Source organism: Tachyglossus aculeatus, chromosome X3 (genome assembly GCF_015852505.1).
Source record: "Tachyglossus aculeatus isolate mTacAcu1 chromosome X3, mTacAcu1.pri, whole genome shotgun sequence".
In the NCBI taxonomy this organism is placed as follows: Eukaryota; Metazoa; Chordata; class Mammalia; order Monotremata; family Tachyglossidae; genus Tachyglossus; species Tachyglossus aculeatus.
The window spans coordinates 32,899,444-32,925,236 of NC_052099.1; the positions used below are offsets into that span (position 1 = coordinate 32,899,444).

The 25,793-nt window shown below is 46.1% G+C and overlaps 1 protein-coding gene across 1 annotated transcript in view; it reads right to left on the reverse strand.

The window, feature by feature from the left end:
- Nucleotides 1–25,793, reverse strand: part of GABBR2 (gamma-aminobutyric acid type B receptor subunit 2) — a gene marked incomplete at its 5' end in the record, with an annotated part of 257,075 nt that overhangs the window by 73,807 nt on the left and 157,475 nt on the right. Inside the window, 3 exons of the mRNA XM_038770294.1 lie at nt 6,159–6,291; nt 7,152–7,302; nt 10,046–10,126. Coding sequence (XP_038626222.1) covers nt 6,159–6,291; nt 7,152–7,302; nt 10,046–10,126 — 365 coding nt within the window. The remainder of the gene's footprint in view (nt 1–6,158; nt 6,292–7,151; nt 7,303–10,045; nt 10,127–25,793) is intronic.

Here is a 25,793-nt window from a genome sequence, read left to right on the forward strand (position 1 = left end):
TTACATTAAAATAATGTAAGCGCTCAATAAATACGATTGATGATGGAGAGAGGAGCAGGGAGGAATGAAAATCGGGAAAGATTGGGGCTGGGGGCTCTGAAGAAAGGCCCAAGGCAACCCAGGGAGGCTTTCTGGTCTTCAGCCAAATAAGATTTTGCATAATATAACGAGCAACGCCCTTCCATTACCTCCATTAATCTCCATTATCTCCAGTGTCTTGAATTACAGCAAGGCAAATTTGGATGTGAAATGAGAAAATACCTATTGACTAAAGTAGCGGTACGCCCCTGGTCCGCATGACTCTCCGAGGATACAAAACCTCCTTTCCGAAAACTCTTCAAAAATTGGGAAGACTTGATTTCTGGGGTGCTTAGCTGCAGTCCAGCTGTTCATCTGGACATAGAAGCAGCATTGCCTAGCTGATCGAGCACGGCCCTGGGAGTCTGAAGGACCCGGGTTCTAATCCTGACTCCGCTACTCGTCTGCTGTGTGACCGTGGGCAAGTCACTTCACTTCTCCGCGTCTCAGTTACCTCATCTGGAAAATGGGAATCAAGACTGTGAGGACCATGGGGGCCATGGACTGTATCCTACTCCTGCATCCTACTCCATTTCTATATCTCCATCTCTATATGTTGCCGACTTGTATTTCCTAAGCGCTTTGTACAGTGCTCTGCACACAGTACGCGCTCAATAAATACGATTGAATGAATGAATATTAGGAGGTGATGTCAAAATAGCTTCTGCAGTAGGAGAAGAGGTGGACTGCTCAGTGGGGAGAACAGGGAAGTGTGGGGTGGGAATTCTGGGCAGAGTAGTTATATATAATCATAGTAATGGTATTTATTAAGCACTTATTGTGTGTAGAGCACTGTACTGAGTGCTGGGAGATAATACACAGCGGGTAATTAGACATGGTCCCTGTTTCTTGGGAGGCTCACAATCTAAGAGTATGAGTGAAGAGAAGGAACTGGAGACAGACACATCAGGAATGTCTTCTAGACTGTGAGCCCGCTTTTGGGTAGGGACTGTCTCTATGTGTTGCCTACTTGTACTTCCCAAGCGCTTAGTACAGTGCTCTGCACAGAGTAAGCGCTCAATAAATACGATTGATTTGCTTGTACCTAACCCGGCACATAGTACAGCGCTGGCACATAGTAAGCGCTTACAAATACCATTAAAAAAAAAGAGTTTATCCTTTGGGCTTCATTCATACACTCCAAAACCCAGGAGGCCCAAAGTTCCTGAGCGGTCAGTGGCTATTCTGGAAAGCAATAGCCGGTGTGTCCACATCTTGAACTGGGGAAGACAAACATCGAGGCTGCACATATTCCTTTCTTCCGGAATTAGTATTGATTTCTAGTCTGATGATGTTTTAAAAGCCCGAACGGAAATTGATCTAGATGAACTGATAGCACTTCTCCCACTTGGTCGAGGAAGCTTTCCCAGGGCGTGCGATAATGACGAATAAAGAATTTGCACGTAAATTCTCTGGGATTTAGTCGAGTTGGAAACTTCCCTCTCCAGAGCCGTCAACTGGATGATTCCACAAGCACTAAAATTATTAAGGGGAACAGAATTAAAAAGCAAGAAGCCCTGCGGTTCTCCTGGGATGGGCTAGCCACGAATACATCAAATGCGTTCCTCTGGATGTTTAGAGTTTACCATTGACCAGAGTCAAATTAGCGATGATGGCTTTTTTATTTCCCATCACTAGAGAGATGGAGAGGGATAAAGAAAAGGTCCAGGCATTCATCAACGTACACTCTGGTGACACGGTGGCCTCTTGAATAATTGGGAAGACTTGAGGACTGAGAAAGAGGTGGCTACCATGTATGCTCACTGTGGGCAGGGAATGTGTCTGTTTCTTGTTATATTGTCCTCTCCCAAGCGCTTAGTGCCGTGCTCCGCCCACAGTAAGTGCTCAATAAATACGATAGACTGACTGATAGATATCAATCATCATCAATCATATTTATTGAGCGCTTACTATGTGCAGAGCACTGTACTAAGCGCTTAATCTATCAATCGTGTTTATTGAGCACTTATTGAGAAGCAGCATGGCTTAGTGGAAAGAGCCCAGGCTTGGGAGTCAGAGGACATGGGTTCTAATCCCGTTTCTGCCACTTGTCTGCTGCGTGACTTTGGGCAAGTGGTATTTGTGAAGTACAGTGCCTGGCACATAGTAAGTGCTGAAGAAACACCATAATTATTAATTATCATTATTACAGTCATTTATTCACTCAATAATAATAATAACAGCATTTATTAAGCGCTTACTATGTGCAAAGCACTGCTCGAAGTGCTGGGGAGTTACAAGGTGATCAGGTTGTCCCACGGGGGGCTCACAATCTTAATCCCCAATCAATGAATGGTATTCAATAAAACCAATGAATAAGTGAATGAATGAACACAATAATAATAATAATTATGGTGTTTCTTAAGCATCCGCTCTCTGCAGAGCACTGTCATAATAATAATAATGGCATTCATTAAGCGCTTACTATGTGCAAGGCACTGTTCTAAGTGCCGGGAAGGTTATAAGGTGATCAGGTTGTCATTCATTCATTCAATCGTATTTATTGAGCGCTTACTGTGTGCAGAGCACTGTACTAAGCGCTTGTCCCACAGGGGGCTCACAGTCTTAATCCCCATTTTACAGATGAGGTAACTGAGGCACAGAGAAGTTACGTGGCTTGCCCAAAGTCACACAGCTGACAAGTGGCAGGGCTGGGATTCGAACCCATGCCCTCTGACTCCAAAGCCCGGGCTCTTTCCACTGAGCCACGCTGCTTCTCTGTACTAAGCTCTTGGGAGAGAACAATGCAACAGAGTCAGCAGACACACTCATTCATTCAATCGTATTTATTGAGCACTTACTGTGTGCAGAGCACTGTACTAAGCGCTTGGGAAGTACAAGTGGGCAACATATAGAGACAGTCCCTACCCAACAGGGGGCTCACAGTCTAGAAGGGGGAGACAGACAACAAAACAAAACATATTAACAAAATAAAATAAATAGAATATGTACAAGTAAAATAAATAAAGAAATAGAGTAATATTCCCTGCTCAGGATGAGTTTACAGTCTACGTGCCAGGCCTATGTGCCAAGTTTATGTTCCAAACCCTGGGGTAAATACAAGCTAATCAAGTCAGCCCCTGACCCCTGCCCCTCACTGGGCTCACAGTCCGATAAACTGCGAGCCCGTTGTTGGGTAGGGACCGTCTCTCTATGTTGCCAACTTGTACCTCCCAAGCGCTTAGTACAGTGCTCTGCACATAGTAAGCGCTCCATAAACATGATTGAATGAATGAGGGAGAACAGGTAGCGAATCCCCATTTTACTGTTGAAGAAACAGAGAAGTGACTTGTCCGAGGTCACACAGCAGACATGTGGCAGAGCTGGGATAAGAACCCAAGTCCTTCTGACTCCCAGTCGATCAATCAATTGTATTTATTGAGCACTTACTGCATGCCTTTAGACTGTGAGCCCACTGTCGGGTAGGGACTGTCTCTATATGTTGCCAATTTGTACTTCCCAAGCGCTTAGTACAGTGCTCTGCACATAGTAAGCGCTCAATAAATACGATTGATGATGATGATGATGCAGAGCACTGTACTAAGCCCTTGGAGAGGAAAATACAACGATATAACAGACATATTCGTTGCCCACAGGCCCACGCTCTTTCTACTAGCCCAGGATGCTTCCACATCCAAAGCTCAGACTCTCCTCCTTTCCCCCTGTCCCAAATTGTGGTATCCAGTACAGACCCCCAAGCAGGCTCGTCTAGGCTGTTGGCCTACAACTTTAGCTTACCCCACAGGGCGAAGCCGCTCTTAGCTTCGTGACCGAAAGGGCCAGTGCTTTCAATCAGCCTTTTCTAATCCTCCTCATCATTTCATCCCTATCAACTGCACAGATGCCCTGAATCCACCTCCAAGCTCCTTCACCAAAGCTCAGGGTCCATAGTCTACCTGCTGTGAGCAAGGATCGGCTCTCTGTTGCTGAATTGTACTTTCCGAGCGCTTAGTACAGTGCTCTGCACTCAGTAAGTACGATTGAATGAATCAAATGAATATAATAATGATAATGGCATTTGTTAAGTACTATGTGCTTCCCCTTGTCCCCCTCTCCATCCCCCCATCTTACCTCCTTCCCTTCCCCACAGCACCTGTATATATGTATATATGTTTGTACATATTTATTACTCTATTTATGTATTCATTTTACTTGTACATATCTAATTTATTTTATTTTGTTGGTATGTTTGGTTTTGTTATCTGTCTCCCCCTTTTAGACTGTGAGCCCACTGTTGGGTAGGGACTGTCTCTATATGTTGCCAACTTGTACTTCCCAAGCGCTTAGTACAGTGCTCTGCACACAGTAAGCGCTCAACAAATACGATTGATGATGATGATGATGATGATGAAGCACTGTTCTAAGCGCTGGGGAGGTTACAAGGTGATGAGGTGGTCCCACGAGGGGCTCACAGTCTTAATCCCCATTTTACAGATGAGGTCACTGAGGCTCAGGGAAGTGACCTGCCCAAGGTCACACTGCAGACATGTGGCGGAGCCGGGATTCAAACCCATGACCTCTGACTCCCAAGCCCAGGCTCTTTCCACTGAGCCACGCTGCTTCTCCATCCTTAAGGCCACGGATGTTTCGGGTCATTTGGAAGAAAGGAAAATAATCTAATCGATGTTTCGGATATCAGGGTGGTGGTTTTGTCAGGCTTCCCGGATTCCAAAGGAGATCCCGGGATGGATGTGAGAATGAGAGGTATGGGCTCACAGGCCAGACTGTGGCTGTTTCAGAGAGCCCCCTTCCTTTTTTTTAAATGGTATTTGTTAAGCGCTTACTACGTGCCAGGCACTGTACTGAGTGCTGGGGTAGAGACAAGCTAAGCAGGTTGGACACAATCCACATCCCACAAGGCTCTCAAAAGTCTTAATCCCCACTGTACAGATGAGGTAACCGAGGCTGAGAGTTTAAGCGAAGGTCACACAGTGGAGTGGCGGAGCCGGGATTAGAACCCGGTTCCTTTCGACTTCCAGGACCCTGCTCTACCCGCTAGGCCATTCTGCTTCTTCCTCCCTTGCTAAGGAAAGGGAAACCATGTCAAGAATTGCACGAAGCCCATCATCAGGGAGGAAGAAGGGAAGGAGGGAGTGATAGATGAGGGGTAGAGCACGAATGGCTGGGGAAAATGACTGTTGGGAGGCCCTACCTTCTTCATTCATTTATTCATACATTCAATCGTACTTATTGAGCGCTTACTGTGTGCAGAGTTGGACACTGGACTAAGTGCTTGGGAAGTCCAAGTCCAAGTTGGCAACATCTAGAGACGGTCCCTACCCAACACCGGGCTCACAGTCTAGAAGGGGGAGACAGACAACAAAACCAAACATACTAACAAAATAAAATAAATAGAATAAATATGTACAAATAAAATAGAGTAATAAATACGTACAAACATATATACATACATACAGGTGCTGTGGGGAAGGGATGGAGGTAAGGCGGGGGGAATGGAGAGGGGGACGAGGGGGAGAGGAAGGAGGGGGCTCAGTGTGGGAAGGCCTCCTGGAGGAGGTGAGCTCTCAGTAGGGCTTTGAAGGGAGGAAGAGAGCTAGCTTGGCGGATGTGTGGAGGGAGGGCATTCCAGGCCAGGGGGATGCACTTGTATATATTTGCACAGATTTATTACTCTATTTTACTTGTACATATTTCCTAGTCTATTTATTTTGTTAATGATGTGCACATAGCTTTACTTCTATTTGTTCTGATGATTTTGACACCTGTCCATGTGTTTTGTTTTTTTTGTCCATCTCCCCCTTCCAGACTGTGAGCCCGTTGTTGGGTAGGGACCGTCTCTATGTGTAGCCGATTTGTACTTCCCAAGCGCTTAGTACAGTGCTCTGCACACAGTAAGCGCTCAATGCATACGACTGAATGAATGAATCTTCCAAGGAAGCCTGGCCCGGCTAGGCATCCGTTCCCGAAGTGATTCTAGAAACAACGACCGGCTGCCCTAGAATCCACATAGATGTACAGGCGGTTCATTAAAACCTCATAATGTATATTAAATTTTTCCATCCCTCTGAAACAGAACTCCGTTTTATACCTTTTGAGCGAGAACAGATCGAGTTACTTACAGTGCAGAGTGTCTCAAATGTCTTGTCAGAGACAAAGGATCCATCTAGGCCAAAAAGAAAGATCGACGCATAGGATAGCATTCCCCCGAGGATAATGAGGTTGTTCATGTAGGGACTAGACATCTTTATTAGCCTAGCGACAGAAAGAGAATGTACGTTTAATCGAACAATCGCCAGCTGCGAAACCACCGGGAATGTGGTTTCCCCGCTCCGCGACGCGTCGCAGACGGAAGCCAGCGCACATAAAATAGCTGATGTTTACGACACCTCTCAAAACGCTCGCTACTAATTTGCCGAGTAGCGAAGGCTTCCTGTCATTCATTTCCACACACTGTTCCGTCCCTTAGGCGATGAGGATTTTCATTTGGGTTTTAGGAACCCCCCCCCCCCCGCCCCCCAGCCGAGGCCAGCCTGAGGATTCGGGGTTGGCCTCGGGGTGATCGGAAAGATCCTCACGGATCCTGTTAGGAATCCCCACCATTCATTCATTCATTCCTTCGATCGTATTTATTGAGCGCTTACTGTGTACAGAGCACTGTACTAAGCGCTTGGGAAGTACAAGTTGGCAACACATAGAGACAGTCGCTACCCAACAGTGGGCTACTGAAGGAGACACATTTTTTTGAGGTTCTATGTGCTGGAGGGGCAGTTTAAAGGGGTTCCCGGGGAAGGTTGGGAACAAAGATTACTTCTGCTGGCAGCCCCACACCTAACCTGAACCATGGAATGGCCACAGGGGCTCCTAGGGAGGAGGACCCTTTTCCAGTAGCCCCCAACTCCCAAATCCCGGCATGGGCTTCAGATAGGGATCTTCCTGCCCCCCAGAGCCGAGGGAACTTCATCCCCTCCCTTTAGTGCCCAGACCGAGGGAATCAGCGACAAGTCTCTCTCAGAAATCCCTCAGTTCCCCACATCAGGGGCCCCGGCGGGATCCGGCCCCGACCCCTTTCCGTGAGACCGGTTCCGAAACCGAGAGGGCAACGAGGGGCTTACTTCTGATTTCTGTTTTTGATGTTGAAGAAGAGAAAAGCGCTGGCCATGACCATCCCCAGGACCGTGAGAGCCGACAGGATACTGTAGAGGGGCAAGGAGATCTTCCGTAGCTCCTCCTGGATGATCGTTTTATCTTTGGGAGGCTCCGAACCTAAGAGACGTCAAGGAGAAAAAGCAACTGAGCCCAGAGAGGTTTGGGTTTTGATCCTGAGCGGCACAAACAACGCCAGATCAGGTCACGGGTCTTCACGGTCGCCTGTTTTAACCCAGGAGTTGTTGGCTCAGAGAGACCCCGGCAGCACAGAAGACTGGATGGATTCTGGATGCCTTCCGTCAGGCCTACAGCTGTTCCTAAAAGGGATGGTTTTCCGATTAGCCCAGGTGGCCTTGCGGCGTCATGTGCTGCCGGATAAAAGAACAGTGGCATGTGTCAAGGTACAATTATAATCATGGTATCTATTAAGTGCTTTACAGGGTGCCGGGCGCTTGATGACGGCATCAAATGATGGCATTTGTTAAGCGCTTACTATGTGCAAAGCTGGGGAGGTTACAAGGTGATCAGTTTGCCCCACGCGGGGCTCACAGTTTTAATCCCCATTTTCCAGAAGAGGGAACTGAGGATAGAGAAGTTAAGTGACTTGCCCAAAGTCACCCAGCTGACAGGCGGCAGAGCTGGGATTTGAACCCATGACCTCTGACTCCAAATCCCGTGCTCTTTCCCCTGAGCCACGCTGCTTCTCTACTGTATTACACTGTACTAAGTGCCGAGCACTAAACAAAGTGCTGAGGTGGCCAAGCAATAGAGGACAGTCCCGGGAAAACCCCTCGAGCGATAGGACCGGTGCCCGGGCTAGCTTGGGGCACGAAGAAATCACCTGCCCGCAGAGACACATCTGCAGGAAGCCCTCAGCCAAACCCGCAAGGACTACCGAAGCGGCATTCGCCGTTCACCGCCATCCGTCGACTCCCGGGTAATTGCTTTAATAAAGGGCTGAAACCCTCCTCCACCGCGAAAAAGCTAATGGCTGTAATCAAGTTAAGCCTGCTAATGTTAGGAGATTAAAAACGAGAACAAAATGTTAGAATGAGATCTTCTTAGGACCTCATTCTGGAAATCTAGTTACTGCTCACAATAAAGCACTTAGGCATCCAGATTAGATCAGGACAATCAATTTAATGAGGTTTCGGCTCTGCATTTACAGAATGAAATTTTAATTCCACCGATACTAATTTATGACTGCTTCCAGACGCTCTATGGGTTGTCCATCTTTGAGGGCGGCAGCGCCTCCGGACGCTCCCTCGCTGGAAGGTGAATGGATGGAAACTCCACGGAACGGGCTTATCCTGAGCTCTGGGGCCGTGGCTTTCGGGGTGGGGGAATCTCGTGGAGTGGTTGCCGATATAGAGTGAAGGAATCTACGAAATGATGGAAAGCCCAACCCGGCTTTCTTTGCCGGGGGCTGCCGGAAAGGAAATTCTTTTCCCCGGCCACGTTTTTTGGGACTCCTACCTGGCTGCAGATGTGCTCATCGTGGACAGGGAACGTGTCTGTTTAATGTTATATTGTACTCTCCCAAGCACTTAGTACGGTAAGTGCTCAATAAATACGACTGAATGAACGGCCTGTGGGCACTTGATATTGGCCTCAACCCCACAGCATTTATGAACATATCTTTAAATTATATATTATAAATTTCTTATTTACTCATACAAGCGCCTGTCTCCCCCACTATTTCATTCATTCACTCAATCGTATTTATTGAGCGCTCACTGTGTGCAGAGCACTGTACTAAGCGCTTGGGAAGTACAAATTGGCAACAGATAGAGACGGTCCCTACTCAACGACGGGCTCACAGCCTAGAAGCGGGGAGAAAGACAACAAATCAAAACAAGTAGACAGGCATCAATACCATCAAAATAGATAAATTCATTCATTCAATCGTATTTACTGAGTGCTTACTGTGTGCAGAGCACTTACACAAGACTGTAAGCTTGTTATGGGCAGGGAACATGTCCGCCCATTATCCAATAATAATAACAATTGTGGTATTTATTAAGCTCTTATTACGTGCCAGGCACTGTACTAAGCACTGGAGTAGAATCAAGGTAATTGGGTTGGACACAGTTCCTGTCCCTCACAGGGCTCATGGTCTTAATCTCATTTTACAGACGAGGTAACTAATAATAATGATGGTATTTGTTAAGCTCTTATTATATGTCAAGCACTGTTCTAAGCGCTGGGGTAGATAGGAGGTAATCAGGTAAGCCACACTGCTTCTCAGTGTACGAGTTTTTAATGGTGGCTGTCTATACAATACCTTAAACTGGAGTTTCATAGACTTTTTCTTGAAATACGTTCTGAAAATACATGCCCCAGGGGACATTATCTGAACAGAGTCAACTCTCCAGAAATGCTGGGTGTCAGATTCTCGAAGAACCCTACGTGAAGGAAAAACCCAAACCATTTCTTCTACATCACATGGCGTTGTTCGGTACGGCCAGGAGTGCGTTGCGGGAAGAACATTCCCTGATTTTCCAGTTACATTCTATCCAAACAGTTGGTGAAAACAGGCTTTGTGAGAAAACTGAATACTAAGCATTCTACTTGAAAAACATGGTCGAAAATAGGCATCTAATGAACGCAAGCCAATAAGCTTTTTGCTTCCGTGCCATCCAGGGGTCGCTTCTGAAGTCTGCCTCTTTTCTCATCCAGACACACTCCTTTTGTGTCTCTCACGAGCTGCTTTATGCAGGACAAAAAGAAAAACGATCTCACTCCCCTGGATCCTTAAAATCCCCTCTTTCGGCATGCGTGTCAAATATGATTTCCCGTCAAAGCTGCAGAAAGACCCTCAAATACAGACTCCAAGAGTTGCTTCCACCATTTTTCCTACCTTGAAACTTGATGGTGTCATTGATTATTTCCAATGTGTCGGCGACCGCGTTGTATTCTCCCACTTTTACTTCCCTTCTGTCTGTGGAGACAGAAATGAAGGACAGTGAGTACACACGCCGTTCATACTTTTTCATTATGAAGATTATTATTATCACTAGTATTATTACTATTATATTTGTTAAGTGCTTACCTGGGGTAGATATAAAGGAATCAGGTTATATCCTGTCTGCTTCCTACTTGGGGCTCACAGTCTTAATCCCCATTTTACAGATGAGGTGACTGAGGCACAGTGAAGTGACTTGCCCAAGGTCCCACAGCAGACAGGTGGAACCAGGATTAGAACCCAGGTCTTTCGGACTCATCATCATCATTATCAATCGTATTTATTGAGCGCTTACTGTGTGCAGAGCACTGTACTAAGCGCTTGGGAAGTACAAATTGGCAACATATAGAGACAGTCCCTACCCAACAGTGGGCTCACAGTCTAAAAGGGGGAGACAGAGAACAAAACCAAACATACTAACAAAATAAAATAAATAGAATAGATATGTACAAGTAAAATAAATAAATAGAGTAACAAATATGTACAAACATATATACATATAGGCCCGGGCTCTATCCAGTAGACATGTTTCATGCTTTCACTGTTTAGGTGCCTTTTGCTGAAGGCCAGAACTCCGGACTCAAATTTTAGAAACCTGATTTTCATTCCAGTTTCCCCCATTGGTTTAGAATGTGAATCTATTATTTCACCCATCTGTCCACCAGTTTCCTAATTTACAAAGCAAAGATAAAACTTCAGTTGATTCGAAACCCAAAATGATCGGCGTACGTGACTGCGACCAAGCAATAGCTTTGAGATACGCGGAAGAAAGTTTCAAGAGCGGCCATAAAACCAGGAAGGGAAAATAACTTGAATTCTACGGATGGATTAAAACGTGGAATCATCTATCCCAACCCCCTGTTGCCAGTCAGACATGAATGACCACACCACCCAACACAGATAGGTGTCTCTTCAATTTTTCAAGTACAATTTTGCACACCTCCTCCTCCCTTCTTCCCACAACACACCAACGCAAATGGGATGTTGAAGAAATGGTGTGATTTCTTCCTTAACATGGGGTTCTTCAAGAAACTGACACCCAATCGCCCATTCCTCTCTGCGCCAAACAGAAACTTCTGCCCTCTTGGCTATAAGACACTCAATCATCTCTCTCCTTTCTACTTATCCTCTTTCCTCTCCCACCATCCTCCAGCTCGTTGCACATAACACTCACACACTCTCTCTCTTCACACACAAACACACCCCACACACACCCCCGCCCAGCACATCCTTTGAGAATCCTAATACTGATCCATATGGATCAGTATTCCCCAACCAGTAGGATTCTGAATCCTTTAAGAGAACTGTTATATTGTACTCTCCCAAGTGCTTAGTACAGTGCTCTGTACACGGTAATCGCTCAATAAATACCACTGATCGATGGATTGACTGGCTTTGCCAATCTTACCCAGAAAATCAATGGTATTTCTGGTTTCCCTTCCTCTCTGCTCTTTGTGCTTTTTTTTTCCCCTCTAGAGTTTTTCCCCAGTATTCCCCTCTGCCCTTGAACTGCTGTTTTATTTTTGTTTTTTTTTTGATGGCATTTGTTAAGCGCTTACTATGTGCAAAGCACTGTTCTGAGCGCTTTCTCTGCCTGTCTCCAGGACCTGGTGTGTAGGCGTGTGTGCTTTTTTATGTGTGAGTTCGGCCTTGCTAGTGCTCGTGGATAATTTTCTATTAGTCTGACTTTTCAAAGATTTCTCCTTCTGGAAAAAAGAAAGACTTTCACCTTCTCCTTATTTCTCCTCTATGACAACCGAAGACAGTCTTGGTTACAAAACTTGCAAGTCGGCATCTACATCCTGGTTTACCTTTTCAGATCTTGTCCACACCCAATTTTGCAATTTTTCATCTCTATGTTAGCGATCTAGCACCTAGTACAGTACTCTGCACACAGTAAAGCACTCAATAAATACCGCTGATTGAGTGATTGATCTGATTCCCACAATTTATGGCTGTCACATTTTTTCCTCCAGGATTAGCAACTCACCACGCCAACAACCCTTCTTTCCTGGACAAGCTTGGGAATGTTTGGCTCCTGATTCTGCAGATCCATCCATCAATCAATCAATGACATTTATTGGATGCTTACTGTTTGCAGAGCACTGTACTGAGCGCTTGGGAGATTACAGTACAACAGAGTTGGTAGACAGAAGTGTTCCCTGCCCATAATGAGCTGAGAAGCAGCGTGGCTTAGTGGAGGGAACACAGACCCAGGAGTCGGGAGACCTGGGTTCTTATCCCGGTTCGGCCACTTGTCCTTTCTGTGTGACCTCGGGCAAGTCACTTCACTTTTCTAGGCCTCAGTTACCTCATCTGTAAAATGGGGATTAAGATATGGGGCAAGGACTGTGCCCAACCTGACTAGCTAGTATCTACCCCAGTGCTGAGTACGGTGCCTGGAATATAATAAGTGCTTAATAAGCGCTTTAGAGAAGCAGCATGGCTCAGTGGAAAGAGCACGGGCTTTGGAGTCAGAGGTCATGGGTTCAAATCCCGGCTCTGCCAACTGCCAGCTGTGTGACTTTGGGCAAGTCACTTCACTTCTCTGTGCCTCAGTTCCTTCATCTGTAAAAGGGGGATTAAAACTGTGAGATCCCCAGGGGACAACCTGATCACCTTGTCACCTCCCCAGAGCTTAGTACAGTGCTTTGCACATAGTAAGCGCTTAATAAATACCATTATTATTATTATTAATAGAAGACACCATTAAAAAACAAACAAAAAAACCAAAACAAGCTTGCAATTTAGAAGACTATGCAGACCTGTCTATTTAAAGGACAGTTTCTGTTGGATGAATTTGCCTCTCGGACTTTCTTTTCATTCGGTCTTTCCTCCTAGGCCTTAAGCCTGTTAACGATTGCTTTCTTAAAGATAATTTTTTTTAACCATGCCGCCTTCTTTCCTCCTTTTCCTTATATAGTGAATGTGATCTCTCCCAAGTGCTTAGTACAGTGCTCTGCACACAAGCACTCAATAAATACCACTGATGACGATGCTCATCCGGCCATAATCACCCCCCTGATTCCCATCCACTTTCGTGGCCTCAAATCACTCCTTCCTATTAGCAAGGCTGCTAGAACAAGTTTACTGTCTAGCTGATTTCCCCAAGTGAATGTTTTCTCTGCAACAATAAAATGGTGAAGGGAAAGGGGAGTGGGGGAGAGCGGAGAATATGAGGTGGGGGTCACCTTGAATAAATACCAATAGGAGAGAACTTGCCGTTTTAATACAGAGAATAATAGGGAACCCCAAACAGACCTTGAGACCACAAACCAGCCAAACAAAAGTGCTAGGCTCTATTTCTAAATAGGGTACTTTAACAAGCTCGTGACGATGGGTTCTTAAAAAGAAGCATTTCCGCAGCTTTTACCCAGCCAGTAACGCCAAGCTAGTCCAATTTAGAAAGAGTAACCAATTATATAAAGCTAATTTAATCTCGGATTGGTGAGAATCTGATATCTGGAGAAGTGATCGGCCTCCCTCATTTAGGGAAACTTTACTTTCCTTATGAAATATCCAAGATGACACTCTTCACAAAGAATCACCACCATTATTAGAGTCTCCTGAAGATGAAAGGCCCCAGCAGAAAAAAACACCTTTCTCTAGATACTTTTATTTATATTTCGTTTCTTTGGCTTTTTTCCCTGCTAACAGTCTCCTCGTGTCAAGCACATACTAAACACGACACGTACGAAAAAACAGCAAACGTGTCATGTTGATGAAGAATCGTTCGTTTTATTCTAAGATTTTATTTTAGAGAAAGTCGAAGAACAGAAGAAGACTGGACCCCTAAAATATATTCCAGGGAGGGTTGAAATATATTCAGCTTCCATGTGAATGAAAAGCGTCATGGATTGTAATGGAAACCAAATGGCAGGGGGGACTTAAGGATTTACGTAGGCATTGGTGGAAATTCTGAAGGGGAACCAAGAAAAGAAGAGGATCTGAAGGATTTTGTGATTAATATTGGAGCCGGGACACTCCACGCTGCAATCACCATGTGTGCTTTATGTATTCTTTCAGGGAACAAATGGTGGCTGAAAATATTCTTCAATCGCCATGGGCGGAAGAGAGGGACTGAGGAAAATGTCAACTCTCCCCGAGAAGAGAGAAAAGGAAAGCCAATGACAGATGTCCCTGAATAGGTCGTGACTTCTTCCCTTCTTCTTTCACAGAAATGATCAAAAGGGGACTCTGATCGGGACGGGGGTCCGGAAGACTGGGTGACCGCCCTTGGGTTGTGATCTTTGTGTCTGGCAGCTGAGGGGGTCAGGATCAAACCTGCCCTTCTGGTGAATGGTGGGAGAGAACCCACAGTCTCGCTGAAATGGAGAGAGAAACTACGTTTCTCACTTCTCCCTTGCCTCTGTGGTCTGTCACGCCGTCTCTGACGGGGATGAAACGCGTCTGACACCATTTGCTCTTCCCGAGCCCACGTTGGCGGCTTCTTCTGCACATCTAAATAGATTGTTTGATAGTTCCACCTGCTGCCTGGTGTCGATGTCAAGCCTACCGAACCGTAATTACCAGAGGGCTTCTTTGCCTTCCTTTTTAAAGACAGGCCCGGGGTTTGCCCTTTTCCAATCTTCAGAAACTTCTCCCCCCTTCCACGAGGTCTTAAAAGGAGCTCCAGTGATTCTGCATAGACACCCACCGGTTCCTTAAATACTCCTTGGATGAAAGTGCGAGAAAAGACATCTAGTCTTTAAAAAAGCCCCTGGAAGGAAGCTTCTCCTACTCAAATTTGACTTTCCAACCTTCTATCCCAAGTAGGGCTTCGGTTGGATAGTGCCCGACTTTTATCTGGGGCTGTGGGAGAAGGAGGCAGCCGTGGCACAGAAGCACGGAGGAAACACGGGGCAGAAAATGTTTGCCTCTGACCTCTCATTTAATGGAGGCCCCGGACACTTGCCGCTATTTCCACTACAGCTCTTCATTCAGTCATTCAGTGGTATTTATTGAGCGTTTACTGCACGCTTGGGAGAGAACAATAAACAGACACATTCCCTGCCCACAATGAGCTTACAGTTTAGAGGGGGAGAGATAGATGTTAATAAAAATTAATAGATTACAGATCTGAGCTTAAGTACTGTGGGGATGAACAAAGGGAGCAAGTCAGGGTGACGGAGAAGGGAGTGGGAGAAGAGGAAAAGGGGCTTAGTTGGGGAAGGCCTCCTGGAGGAGATGTGTCCTTAATAAGGCTTTGAATAATAATAATAATGTTATTTGTTAAGCGCTTACTCTGAGCCAAGCACTGTTCTAAGCACTGGGGTGGATACGAGTAAATCGGGTTGGACACAGTCCCCGTCCGATGTGGGGCTCACAGTCTCAATCCCCATTTTACAGACGAGGGAACTGAGGCACAGAGAGGTGAAGCTGACTTGCCTAAAGCCGCAGAGCAGACAAGTGGCAGAGCCAGGATTAGAACCCATAACCTTCTGACTGTCAGGCCCGCGCTGTATATACTACGCAACGCTGCTTGTTTGAAGCAGGGGAGAGTAATTGTCTGGCAGATTTGAGGAGGGAGGGCATTCCAGACCAGAGGCAGGACGCGGGCGAGGGGTCAGCGGTGAGGTAGACAAGATCGAAGCACAGGGAGAATGTTAGCATTAGAGGGGCGAAGTGATGAAGGCTTGTAGTAGGAGTACCGAGGTGAGGTAGGAGGGGGCAAGGTGATTAAGTGCTTTAAAGCCAATGGTGAGGAGATTTTGTCTGACGCGGAGGTGGATGGCCAACCTCTGGAGCTTCTTGAGGAGTGGGGAAACGTGGCCTGAGTGTTTCTGTAGAAAAACCATCTGGACAGCAAAGTGAAGTATGGACAAGAGTGGGGGAGAGACAGGACGGGAGAGCATCCACTGGGGGATGGAATGGTGGGTCTTGGGCCGAACTGGACCAGGATGGACCAGTTCAGCTGAGAGTGGTGACAGTGGCACCAGCGGTGGCAGAAGAGAAGGAAAGAAGAACCTCTTGTCCGTATCTCTCACTTCTGTCCAGAGGGCAGGGATGGCAGCTAGAAGTAGGGAATGATGGCGGAGGAGACCAACAATAAATTAGGGAACTGTTCTACCTTCCCTCTCTCCCTCATATTTTAGATTATCCGATCACCCTCTATATCATAATCTCGTTGTGAGCAGGGAACAAGTCTACCAACTCTGCTACACTGTACTCTCCCAAGGGCTCAGAACAGTGCTCAGCATACAATAAGCACTTGATAAATATGGTGGAATGAATGATTAATCTTCCTCCTCCATCTTTCCTCCTTCCCATTCGAGTCCTAGAATTCCTGCCCCTGTCCTCACCAGTAGGAAGTTTATTCTAGATCTTCCTCCTCGTTCACCGCAAATTCTCCTACGACCGGGTTTTCATCCTCTGCACCCTGGAGAGACTGTCCTCACCAGAAGTAACGGTGAGACAACTCTCCCTAACAATTCCAGCATATATTCTTTATTTTCTTTTCCAATTCAAGTCACCCAATAGAGCACAAGGGTTCCACAAGTCAGACCCAGCTTTGTGGCATGGGCTGAATTAATTTACAAACCACAGATTTCAGATCATCACTACCAGAAATGAGCGATGTATCGAAGAGAGGGATATAAAGGATGGTGGTTCTTTACTAATTTCGAGGGGTTCTTTACTAATTTCACAAATCAGCTTGACCACATCCTTCCCTCTCCAAGCTGTGTCCTTCCAATCTGAGGATGCCATGATGGGGGAGATATTGAGCGGGAATCCCTGCAATCACAGCTCTTCCAAGACAACTTCTCTGATTAAATCCTTATTTCTCCTACTCTCTCTAGCCTTCTGTGACATCCTATCCCCTTTAAGCACTGGATATTCACCAAACCCTCAGCCCCACATGACTTATTTATAGAGAAGCAGTGTGGCTTAGTGGATAGAGCGTGGGCGTCGGAAAGACGTGGGTTCCGATGCCGGCTCCGCCGCTTTTCTGCTGTGTGACCTTGGGCTATTTGCTTCACATCCTCATCTGTAGAATGGGGGTTAAGTCTGTGAGCCCCACATGAGAGATGGACCGTGTCCAGCCTGATTACTTTGTCTCTACCCCAGTGCTTAGAACAGTGCCTGGCACATAGTAAGCGCATAACAAATACCTGCCCCCCAATAATCCGTGTTTTATTTATTTATATTCATGTCCGTATTCCTGTCTAGACTGTAAGCTCACCGTGGGTTGGAAACACGCCTATCAAACTGTTGTATTGTACTCTCCCAACCATTTCGTAGTGTGCTTCGCCCACAGTAATCACTCAATAAATACCGTCGATTGACTGGATTGAACCCACCTAGTCTCTGGGGGACAGATGGGGCCATCAGGAGAAGACAGGAGGTGAGGTAGTAATAATACACAAAAACCTTTTCATTCACAGCACATCCAGTGATTACAAAAGTCTTTGCATTGGATTTCAATTGTTCGGATTCAAGAATTCAGGTTGGGCTCACATTCTCTCACTGAAACGCTGAAAATCTTGGGAGATATTTTTTTAATCTCCATAATTGGGAGGTTTTGGCCCTCGGCTCCCTCGACTTTCGGCGGAGAAAGCAAGAAAGGCTAAATGACGACAAACCTTCCCTCTCACAGCTGGATCTCACGCCCTTTGGTTACTGCCACCCTGCAGCCCTGCCTGCTGTCAAGGCACCTTGTCAAAACCGTTTTCCAAATGTCACATTAGCAAATTCAAATTAAAATCGCTTTGTACGGCAGCATTTTTATGCTGGCTTCCTCAAGGGCTACCGGGAGCGGAAAGGCTTAGTTCTCACGGTGATGAGGAGGAAGTCTTTATTTATTTATTTGCACGGTGGAGTGGAATCTCATGAATTATTCAGTGTGCGTTGGAATAATCAATAGCTGAGAGTATTCTACAGCTGCCAGACTCACGCCAACTCCAAGAGTCACAAATCCCAGCCCATCTGCAATCACATGACGCTCTTACTCGGATTTACCCAAACTCACTGCTCTATGGAGTCCAACTCTCTGGCTCAAGCATCTCCCTCGATCTCTTCCCCTCCCCGTCGACTTTTGTCAAAATTCTTGTCTTCCAGAGAAGCAATATGGCCTAGTGGGAAGCAGAGGACCTGGGTTCTAATCCTTGTCTCTGCCACTTGCCCGCTGTGTTCATTCATTCATTCAATCGCATTTATTGAGCGCTTACTGTGTGCGGAGCACTGTACTAAGCGCTTGGGAATTGCAAGCTGGCCAACATATAGAGACGGTCCCTACCCAACAGTGGGCTCAGCTGTATTTATTGAACGCTTACTGTGTGCAAAGCACAGCACTACGCACTTGGGAGAGGACAACAGAACAATAAACAGGCACATTCCCCACCTACAATGAGCCTACAGTCTAGAGAGGAAGACAGGAATTAATACAAATAAATTATGGATAATAAATAAATTACAGATCTATAGATAAATTAAAATTTTATTTATGTGTGACCTCGGGCAAGTCAATTCACCTCTGTGTGCCTCAGTTCCCTCAACTGTTTCTAGACTGTGAGCCCGCTGTTGGGTAGGGACCGTCTGTATATGCTGCCGACTTGTACTTCCCAAGCGCTTAGTACAGTGCTCTGCACACAGTAAGCGCTCAATAAAGATGATTGAATGAATGAATGATTGAATGGCACAATGGGGATTCAATCCCAGTTCTCCCTCCTACTTACACTGTGAGCCCCATGTAGGACCTTTCATTCAATCGTATTTATTGAGCGCTCACTGTGTGCAGAGTACTGTACTAAGCGCTTGGGAAGTACAAGTTGGCAACATATAGAGACGGTCCCTACCCAACAGTGGGCTCACAGTCTAGAAGGGGGAGACAGACAACGAAACAAAACATATTAACAAAATAAAATAGAATAAATATGTACAATAAAATAAATAAATACAGTAATAAATATGTACAAACATATATACGTATATATAGGTGCTGTGGGGAGGGGAAGGAGGTAAGGCAGAGGGATGGGGAGAAGAAGAAAGGGGCTCAGTCAGACCTGATTATCTTGTATCTGCCCCAGCACCTGCGTACAGAGCTTGGCATATAGTAATCACTTAACGAATACCACAATTCCTGAACAGAGATTAAAAGCCCATTTCCGCAGCTCTTTGTTCTCCATTTAGCATTAAACAATAAGAGATCGCTAGCTTTTTTAGCGTAAGGTGTCCTCACTTAAGAGGTGGAAGACAACACTTTAAAAATTAAATACTGATTTATGTGAACACAAAAATACCTCATAATAATAATAATGTTGGTATTTGTTGAGCATTTACTATGTGCAAAGCACTGTTCTAAGCGCTGGGGTAGATACAAGGTAATCAGGTTGTCCCACGTGGGGCTCACAGTCTTCACCCCCATTTTACAGATGAGGGAACGGAGGCCCAGAGACGTTAAGTGACTTGCCCAAAGTCACACAGCTGACAAGTGACGGAGCTGGGATTTGAACCCACGACCTCTGACTCCAGAGCCCGGGCTCTTTCTACTGAGCCACGCTGCTTCTCTTATAAAGAGCCTCCATTATTACTACATATTTTACATTGCTATTTGAGCAGGTGACTCTATGTACTGGGCTTATTCCCTGAGTTCTTGCTAAGGCATGAACAATTTTTCCCCACTTCAAATACAGCTCAATGAATTTTTTTTTTAACATGGCATTCGCTAAACGCTTACTCTGTGCCAGACACTGTAGAAAATGCCGAGGTAGATATGAGTTAATCAGGTTGGACACAACCCATGTCTCACATGGGGCTCACAGTCTTGATCCCCATTTTACAGAAGCAGCGCGGCTCAGCGGAAAGAGCCCGGGCTTTGGACTCAGAGGTCATGAGTTCAAATTCCAGCTCCGCCAACTGTCAGCTGTGTGACTTTGGGCAAGTCACTTCGCTTCTCTGGGCCTCAGTTCCCTCATCTGTAAAATTGGGGATTAAAACTGTGAGCCCCCCGTGGGACAACCTGATCACCTTGTAACCTCCCCAGCGCTTAGAACAGCACTTTGCACATAGTAAGCGCTTAAATACCATTATTATTATTATTATGAGGTCACTGGGGCACTGAAAAGTGAAGAGACTTGCCTAAAGTCTCACAGCCAACAAGTGGTAGTGTCAGGATTAGAACTCAAGTCCTTCTGATTCCCAGGCCTGTTCTCCATTCATTCAATTGTATTTATTGAGCGCTTACCGTGTGTAGAGCACTGTACTAAGCGCTTGGGAAGTACAAACTGGCAACATATAGAGATGGTCCCTACCCAACAATGGGCTCACAGTCTAGAAGGGGGAGACAGACAACAAACGAAACATATTAACAAAGAGGGTAGGCATCACCCAGGTCTTCCAAGCATCCTGTTCATCATCATCATCAATCGTATTTATTGAGCGCTTACTATGTGCAGAGCACTGTACTAAGCGCTTGGGAAGTCCAAGTTGGCAACATATAGAGACAGTCCCTACCCAACAGTGGGCTCACAGTCTAAAAGGGGGAGACAGAGAACAAAACCAAACATACTAACAAAATAAAATAAATAGAATACATATGTACAAGTAGAATAAATAAATAAATAAATAGAGTAATAAATATGTACAAACATATATACATATATACAGGTTTTGTGGGGAAGGGAAGGAGGTAAGATGGGGGGATGGAGAGGGGGACGAAGGGGAGACGAAGGAACTATTGCCTGTTTCCACTCTCGAAGACAGAGCCCTGGGCTGGATAGACCCGGGGGGAGAGGGGCCTGACGCAATAATTGCATTCCGCCTGGTCTCACGTTCTTACATCACTGAGCATCACCTTGTAACCTCCCCAGTGCTTAGAATGGTGCTTTGCACATAGAAAGCGCTTAATAAATGCCATTATTATTATTATTATTATTATACCTACCGCATGCTTACAGAAATTGTTCCCATCACTAGTTACCCCTGCCTCTAGTCCTTTGAGGAAGGTTAGCACCCTCTTGTTTCCAGAATCGGAATCTGAGCTTTCCCACAAAGACGACGAGGGGGTTATCGTGGTGAATTTGCCTTTCTGGTGATGCCAAACTTGCCATGGCATCCCACTCCAATGCCCATCACCCGCCCCGGCCGGCGACTGGGTAGATCCTGTCCTTCCTCCGCCCCCTTCCCACGGCCCCAAGCCATTTTCTTTCTCCACAGGTCCGTGCACAGCTCCCAATGCCCCCAACCCAAGCATCCACTTGGCCATGCTGTTTCTGGTGGGAGTGGAAGATGACGGGATGGGGATGGGACGGGATGAGGGTGGGAGGGGAATGGGGAGGCAGCCACGCTCTCGGGCCTCCTCCGGGGCTCTGCCATCCGCCGGCCCTGAGGAGACTACAGCAAACTCTGGACGTGCAGGGTAAAGAAGTTCACGTCTGCTGCCTCCCCTTTCTCCAGTACAACTCCTCAACATGCTCCTTTTCTGGGAAATAGTTCTGGGAATAGTAAAATCTGTACCTCGCTCTCATCTATCTCACTGCTGACCTCTCGCCCGCTTCCTGCCACGGGCCTGGAATTCCCCTCCTGCCTTCAGGAGGGGAACTTGTACTTCCCAAGCGCTTAGTACAGTGCTCTGCACACAGTAAGCGCTCAATAAATACGATTGATTGTTATAATAATAATGGCACTTGTTAAGCACTTATTATGTGCAAAGCACTGTTCTAAGCGCTGGGAGGGGATACAGGATGATCAGGTTGTCCCACGTGGGGCTCACAGTCTTAATCCCCGACTGTGAGCCCACTGTTGGGTAGGGACCGTCTCTATATGTTGCCAACTTGGACTTCCCAAGTGCTTAGTACAGTGCTCTGCACACAGTAAGCCCTCAATAAATACGATTGAATTGAATTGAATTCCAGATGAGGGAATTGAGGGCCAGAGAAGCGAAGTGACTTGCCCAAAGTCACCCAGCTGACAAGTGGCAGAGCCGGGATTAGAACCCATGACCTCTGGCTCCCAAGCCCGGGCTCCTTCCACTGAGCCACGCACGCTGCTTCATATCTGACAGACCATCACTCACCCCTCTTTCAAAGCCTTATTAAAATCACATCTCCTCCCACATGTCTTCCCCGACTAAGCCCTCATTTTCCCAACTCCCTCTCCCTTCTGCATCGCCTTTGCACTTGGGTTTGTGCCCTCTATTCACCCCACCCTCAGCCCCACGGCACTTATGTACATATCCACAATTTATTTTAATGTCCATCTCCCCCCTAGGCTGTAATAATAATAATAATGACGGCATTTACTAAGCGCTTACTACGTGCAAAGCACTGTTCTAAGCGCTGGGGAGATTACAAGGTGATCAGGTTGTCCCACGTGGGGCGTACAGTCTTCATCCTCATTTTACAGATGAGGTAACTGAGGCACAGAGAAGCTAAGTGACTTGCCCAAAGTCACACAGCTGACAAGTGGCGGAGTCGGGATTGGAACCCATGACCTCTGACTCCAAAGCCCGTGCCCTTTCCACTGAGCCAGGGGACGTGCCGCCTAATTGTTATATTGCACTCTCCTAAGCTCTTTGTACGTTGCTCGGCACACAGCAAGCGCTCAATAAGTACGACTGACCGGTCGATGCTATTTCTGTGAATTTCATTGCCGTCTCGATCTCTGGAGCGAAAACAGTGCCGAGCGTTGCAAACATCAAACAAAACAACACAAGAAGGGGCAGCCCGTTCTGTGAGCACACAAAGTGGCCAAGGCAGTGGATCCCACCTAAGCCCTTTTAGCAACACACACTCTTGTGTGTAAACTCCACCGTCAGTGGATGGCTTCTTCAAATAATAATAATAATAATGATGGTATTTTTTAATTGCTTTACTATGTGCAAAGCACTGTTCTAAGCACTGGGGGTGGATACAAGGTGATCAGGTTGCCCCATGGGGGGCTCACAGTCTTAATCCCCATTTTATAGATGAGGTAACTGAGGCTCAGAGAAGTTGACTTGCCCAAAGACACACAGCTGACAAGTGGCAGAGTCAGAATTAGAACCCATGACCTCCACTGAGCCACCCTGCTTTTCAAATACGAAAGACGACTATATCCCCTCTGCCTTCGAAATTCCTGATGAGTGGAATGTCAATTTTGTCTTAAGAAAAGACGACTCCATCCCCAATTTGATGGCTTTTAGGTTTGAAATTCAGTGAATATTGTAAACCGATCAAAAAATGAACCGCGGAACGATGCCATTTAGGGGGAAACTTTAACGAGGGCAACTATCCATCTTTCTGAACGCTCCAATTGCTGAAGCAAAGAGTTTGCTCAGAGCTCCTCGCTGGTAATACTGAAATAGTTTAGAAACTGTCAGCAACCTCACAGATGTTCCATAGTCGAGAAAATCCATTTGTATTGTACATTCCCTTCACATTTTCCCTTCTCCCTGCTGCCCAGATATTTTCGCCTCCATAAAGTTACTCCAGAAATATTCCATTTAGAGCTTAATGAGCACTCACTTAAAATATGCCTAGCAACTCGTTACCTCAGCCACCAAATGGCGTATGGGGAGATGGAAAAGGGACAAAATAAATGTGTTTTGGAAGGAACTAGAATATGAGCTTGAGCCCACTGTTGGGTAGGGTCCGTCTCTATATGTTGCCACCTTGTACTTCCCAAGCGCTTAGTACAGTGCTCCGCACACGGTAAGCGCTCAATAAATATGATTGAATGAGTGAATGAATGGTCCAGTCTAAATCCCCCAATTCTCACTGCCTGATTATCCTCTCGGGGCCCTTTCCCCTCTGCTCTCACCCTCTTTGGTCACATCTTCTTCGTGGGCAGGGAACTTTATAATATTGCCATAATAATAAGATTAAAACTGTGAGCCCCCCGTGGGAGAACCTGATCGCCTCGTAACCTCCCCAGCGCTTAGAACAGTGCTTTGCACATAGTAAGCACTTAAAATATGCCATCATCACTATTATTAATAATAATAATAAGCTATGTGCCAGGCAGACACTGCATTATTATTATTATAATTATGGTATTTGCTCAGCACTTACTATGTGCCAGGCACTGTACTAAGCTCCGGGGTGGATGCAAGCAAATCAGGTTGGACACGGTCCCTGTCATCATCATCATCGATCGTATTTATTGAGCACTTACCGTGTGCAGAGCACTGTACTAAGCGCTTGGGAAGTACAAATTGGCAACATATAGAGACAGTCCCTACCCAACAGTGGGCTCACAGTCTAAAAGGGGGAGACAGAGAACAAAACCAAACATACTAACAAAATAAAATAAATAGAATAGATATGTACAAGTAAAATAAATAAATAAATAAATAAATAGAGTAATAAATATGTACAAACATATATACAGGTGCTGTGGGGAGGGGAAGGAGGTAAAATGGGGGGGATGGAGAGGGGGACGAGGGGGAGAGGAAGGAAGGGGCTCAGTCTGTCCCACGTGGACCTCACAATCTCAATCCCCACCTTAGAGATGAGCTTCCCGGGGTAATGAGGAGCAGCGTGGCTCAGTGGAAAGAGCATGGGCTTGGGAGTCAGAGGTCATGGGTTCAAATTCCGGCTCCGCCAATTGTCAGCTGTGTGACCTTGGGCAAGTCACTTAGCTTCTCTGTGCCTCCGTTACCTCTTCTGTAAAATGGGGATTAAGACTGTGAGCCCTACGTGGGACAACCTGATCACCTTGTATCCTCCCCAGCGCTTAGAACAGTGCTTTGCACATAGTAAGCACTTAACAAATGCCATTATTATTATTATTATTATAATGACTTTAAGTTAATTATGACATAATGCAGGGTGATGGAGGTCTCACGCCACTGCCCAACATCTAAAGTCACTCTTCTGTCTGCTAGAGAAGCAGCGTGACTCAGGGGAAAGAGCACGGGCTTTGGAGTCAGAGGTCACGGGTTTGAATTCCGCCTCTGCCAATTGTCGGCTGTGTGACTTTGGGCGAGTCACTTCACTTCTCTGGTCCTCAGTTCCCTCATCTGTAAAATGGGGATGAAGACTGTGAGCCCCCCGTGGGACAACCTGATTACCTTGTAACCTCCCCAGCATGTAGAACAGTGCTTTGCACATAGGAAGCGCTTAACAAATGCCATCATTATTATTCTTATTATTATTACAAACATCCAGTGCCCTCGTGGGGAGGACGATGCAGGATAGGAACGAAGATTGAGGAGACTGGACTGTGAGGGAAACAGGCTCCAGATTCCCCAAAACATTCTACCCCCGTGGGGGAGAAGACGGGGAGTCCAGCAGAGTCCTGACTATAGTATCGTACCCTGATTCTCACGCTGAAATTCCCTTCAGTCTTGTCCTTCATCAGCAGAGTGGCCACCTAGAGAAGCAGTACGGCCTAGTGGATAAAGCCTGAGAGTCAGAAGGACCTGAATTCTAATCCTGCCTCCACTACTCATCTTCTGTGGGACCTAGGACAAGTCACTTCACTCCTCTGCACCTCAGTTACCACATCTGCAAAACGGGGATTGAGACCGTGAGCCCAACATGGGACAGGGATGGTCTCCGACCTGATTAACTTGCACCTACTCCGGTGCTTAGAACTGTGCTTGGCACATAGTAAGCACTTAATAAATACTATTATTATTATTATTATCATTATTATTATTCCTTACCTTCTTCCCTTCCCCACAGCACCTGTATATACGTATATATGTTTGTACATATTTATT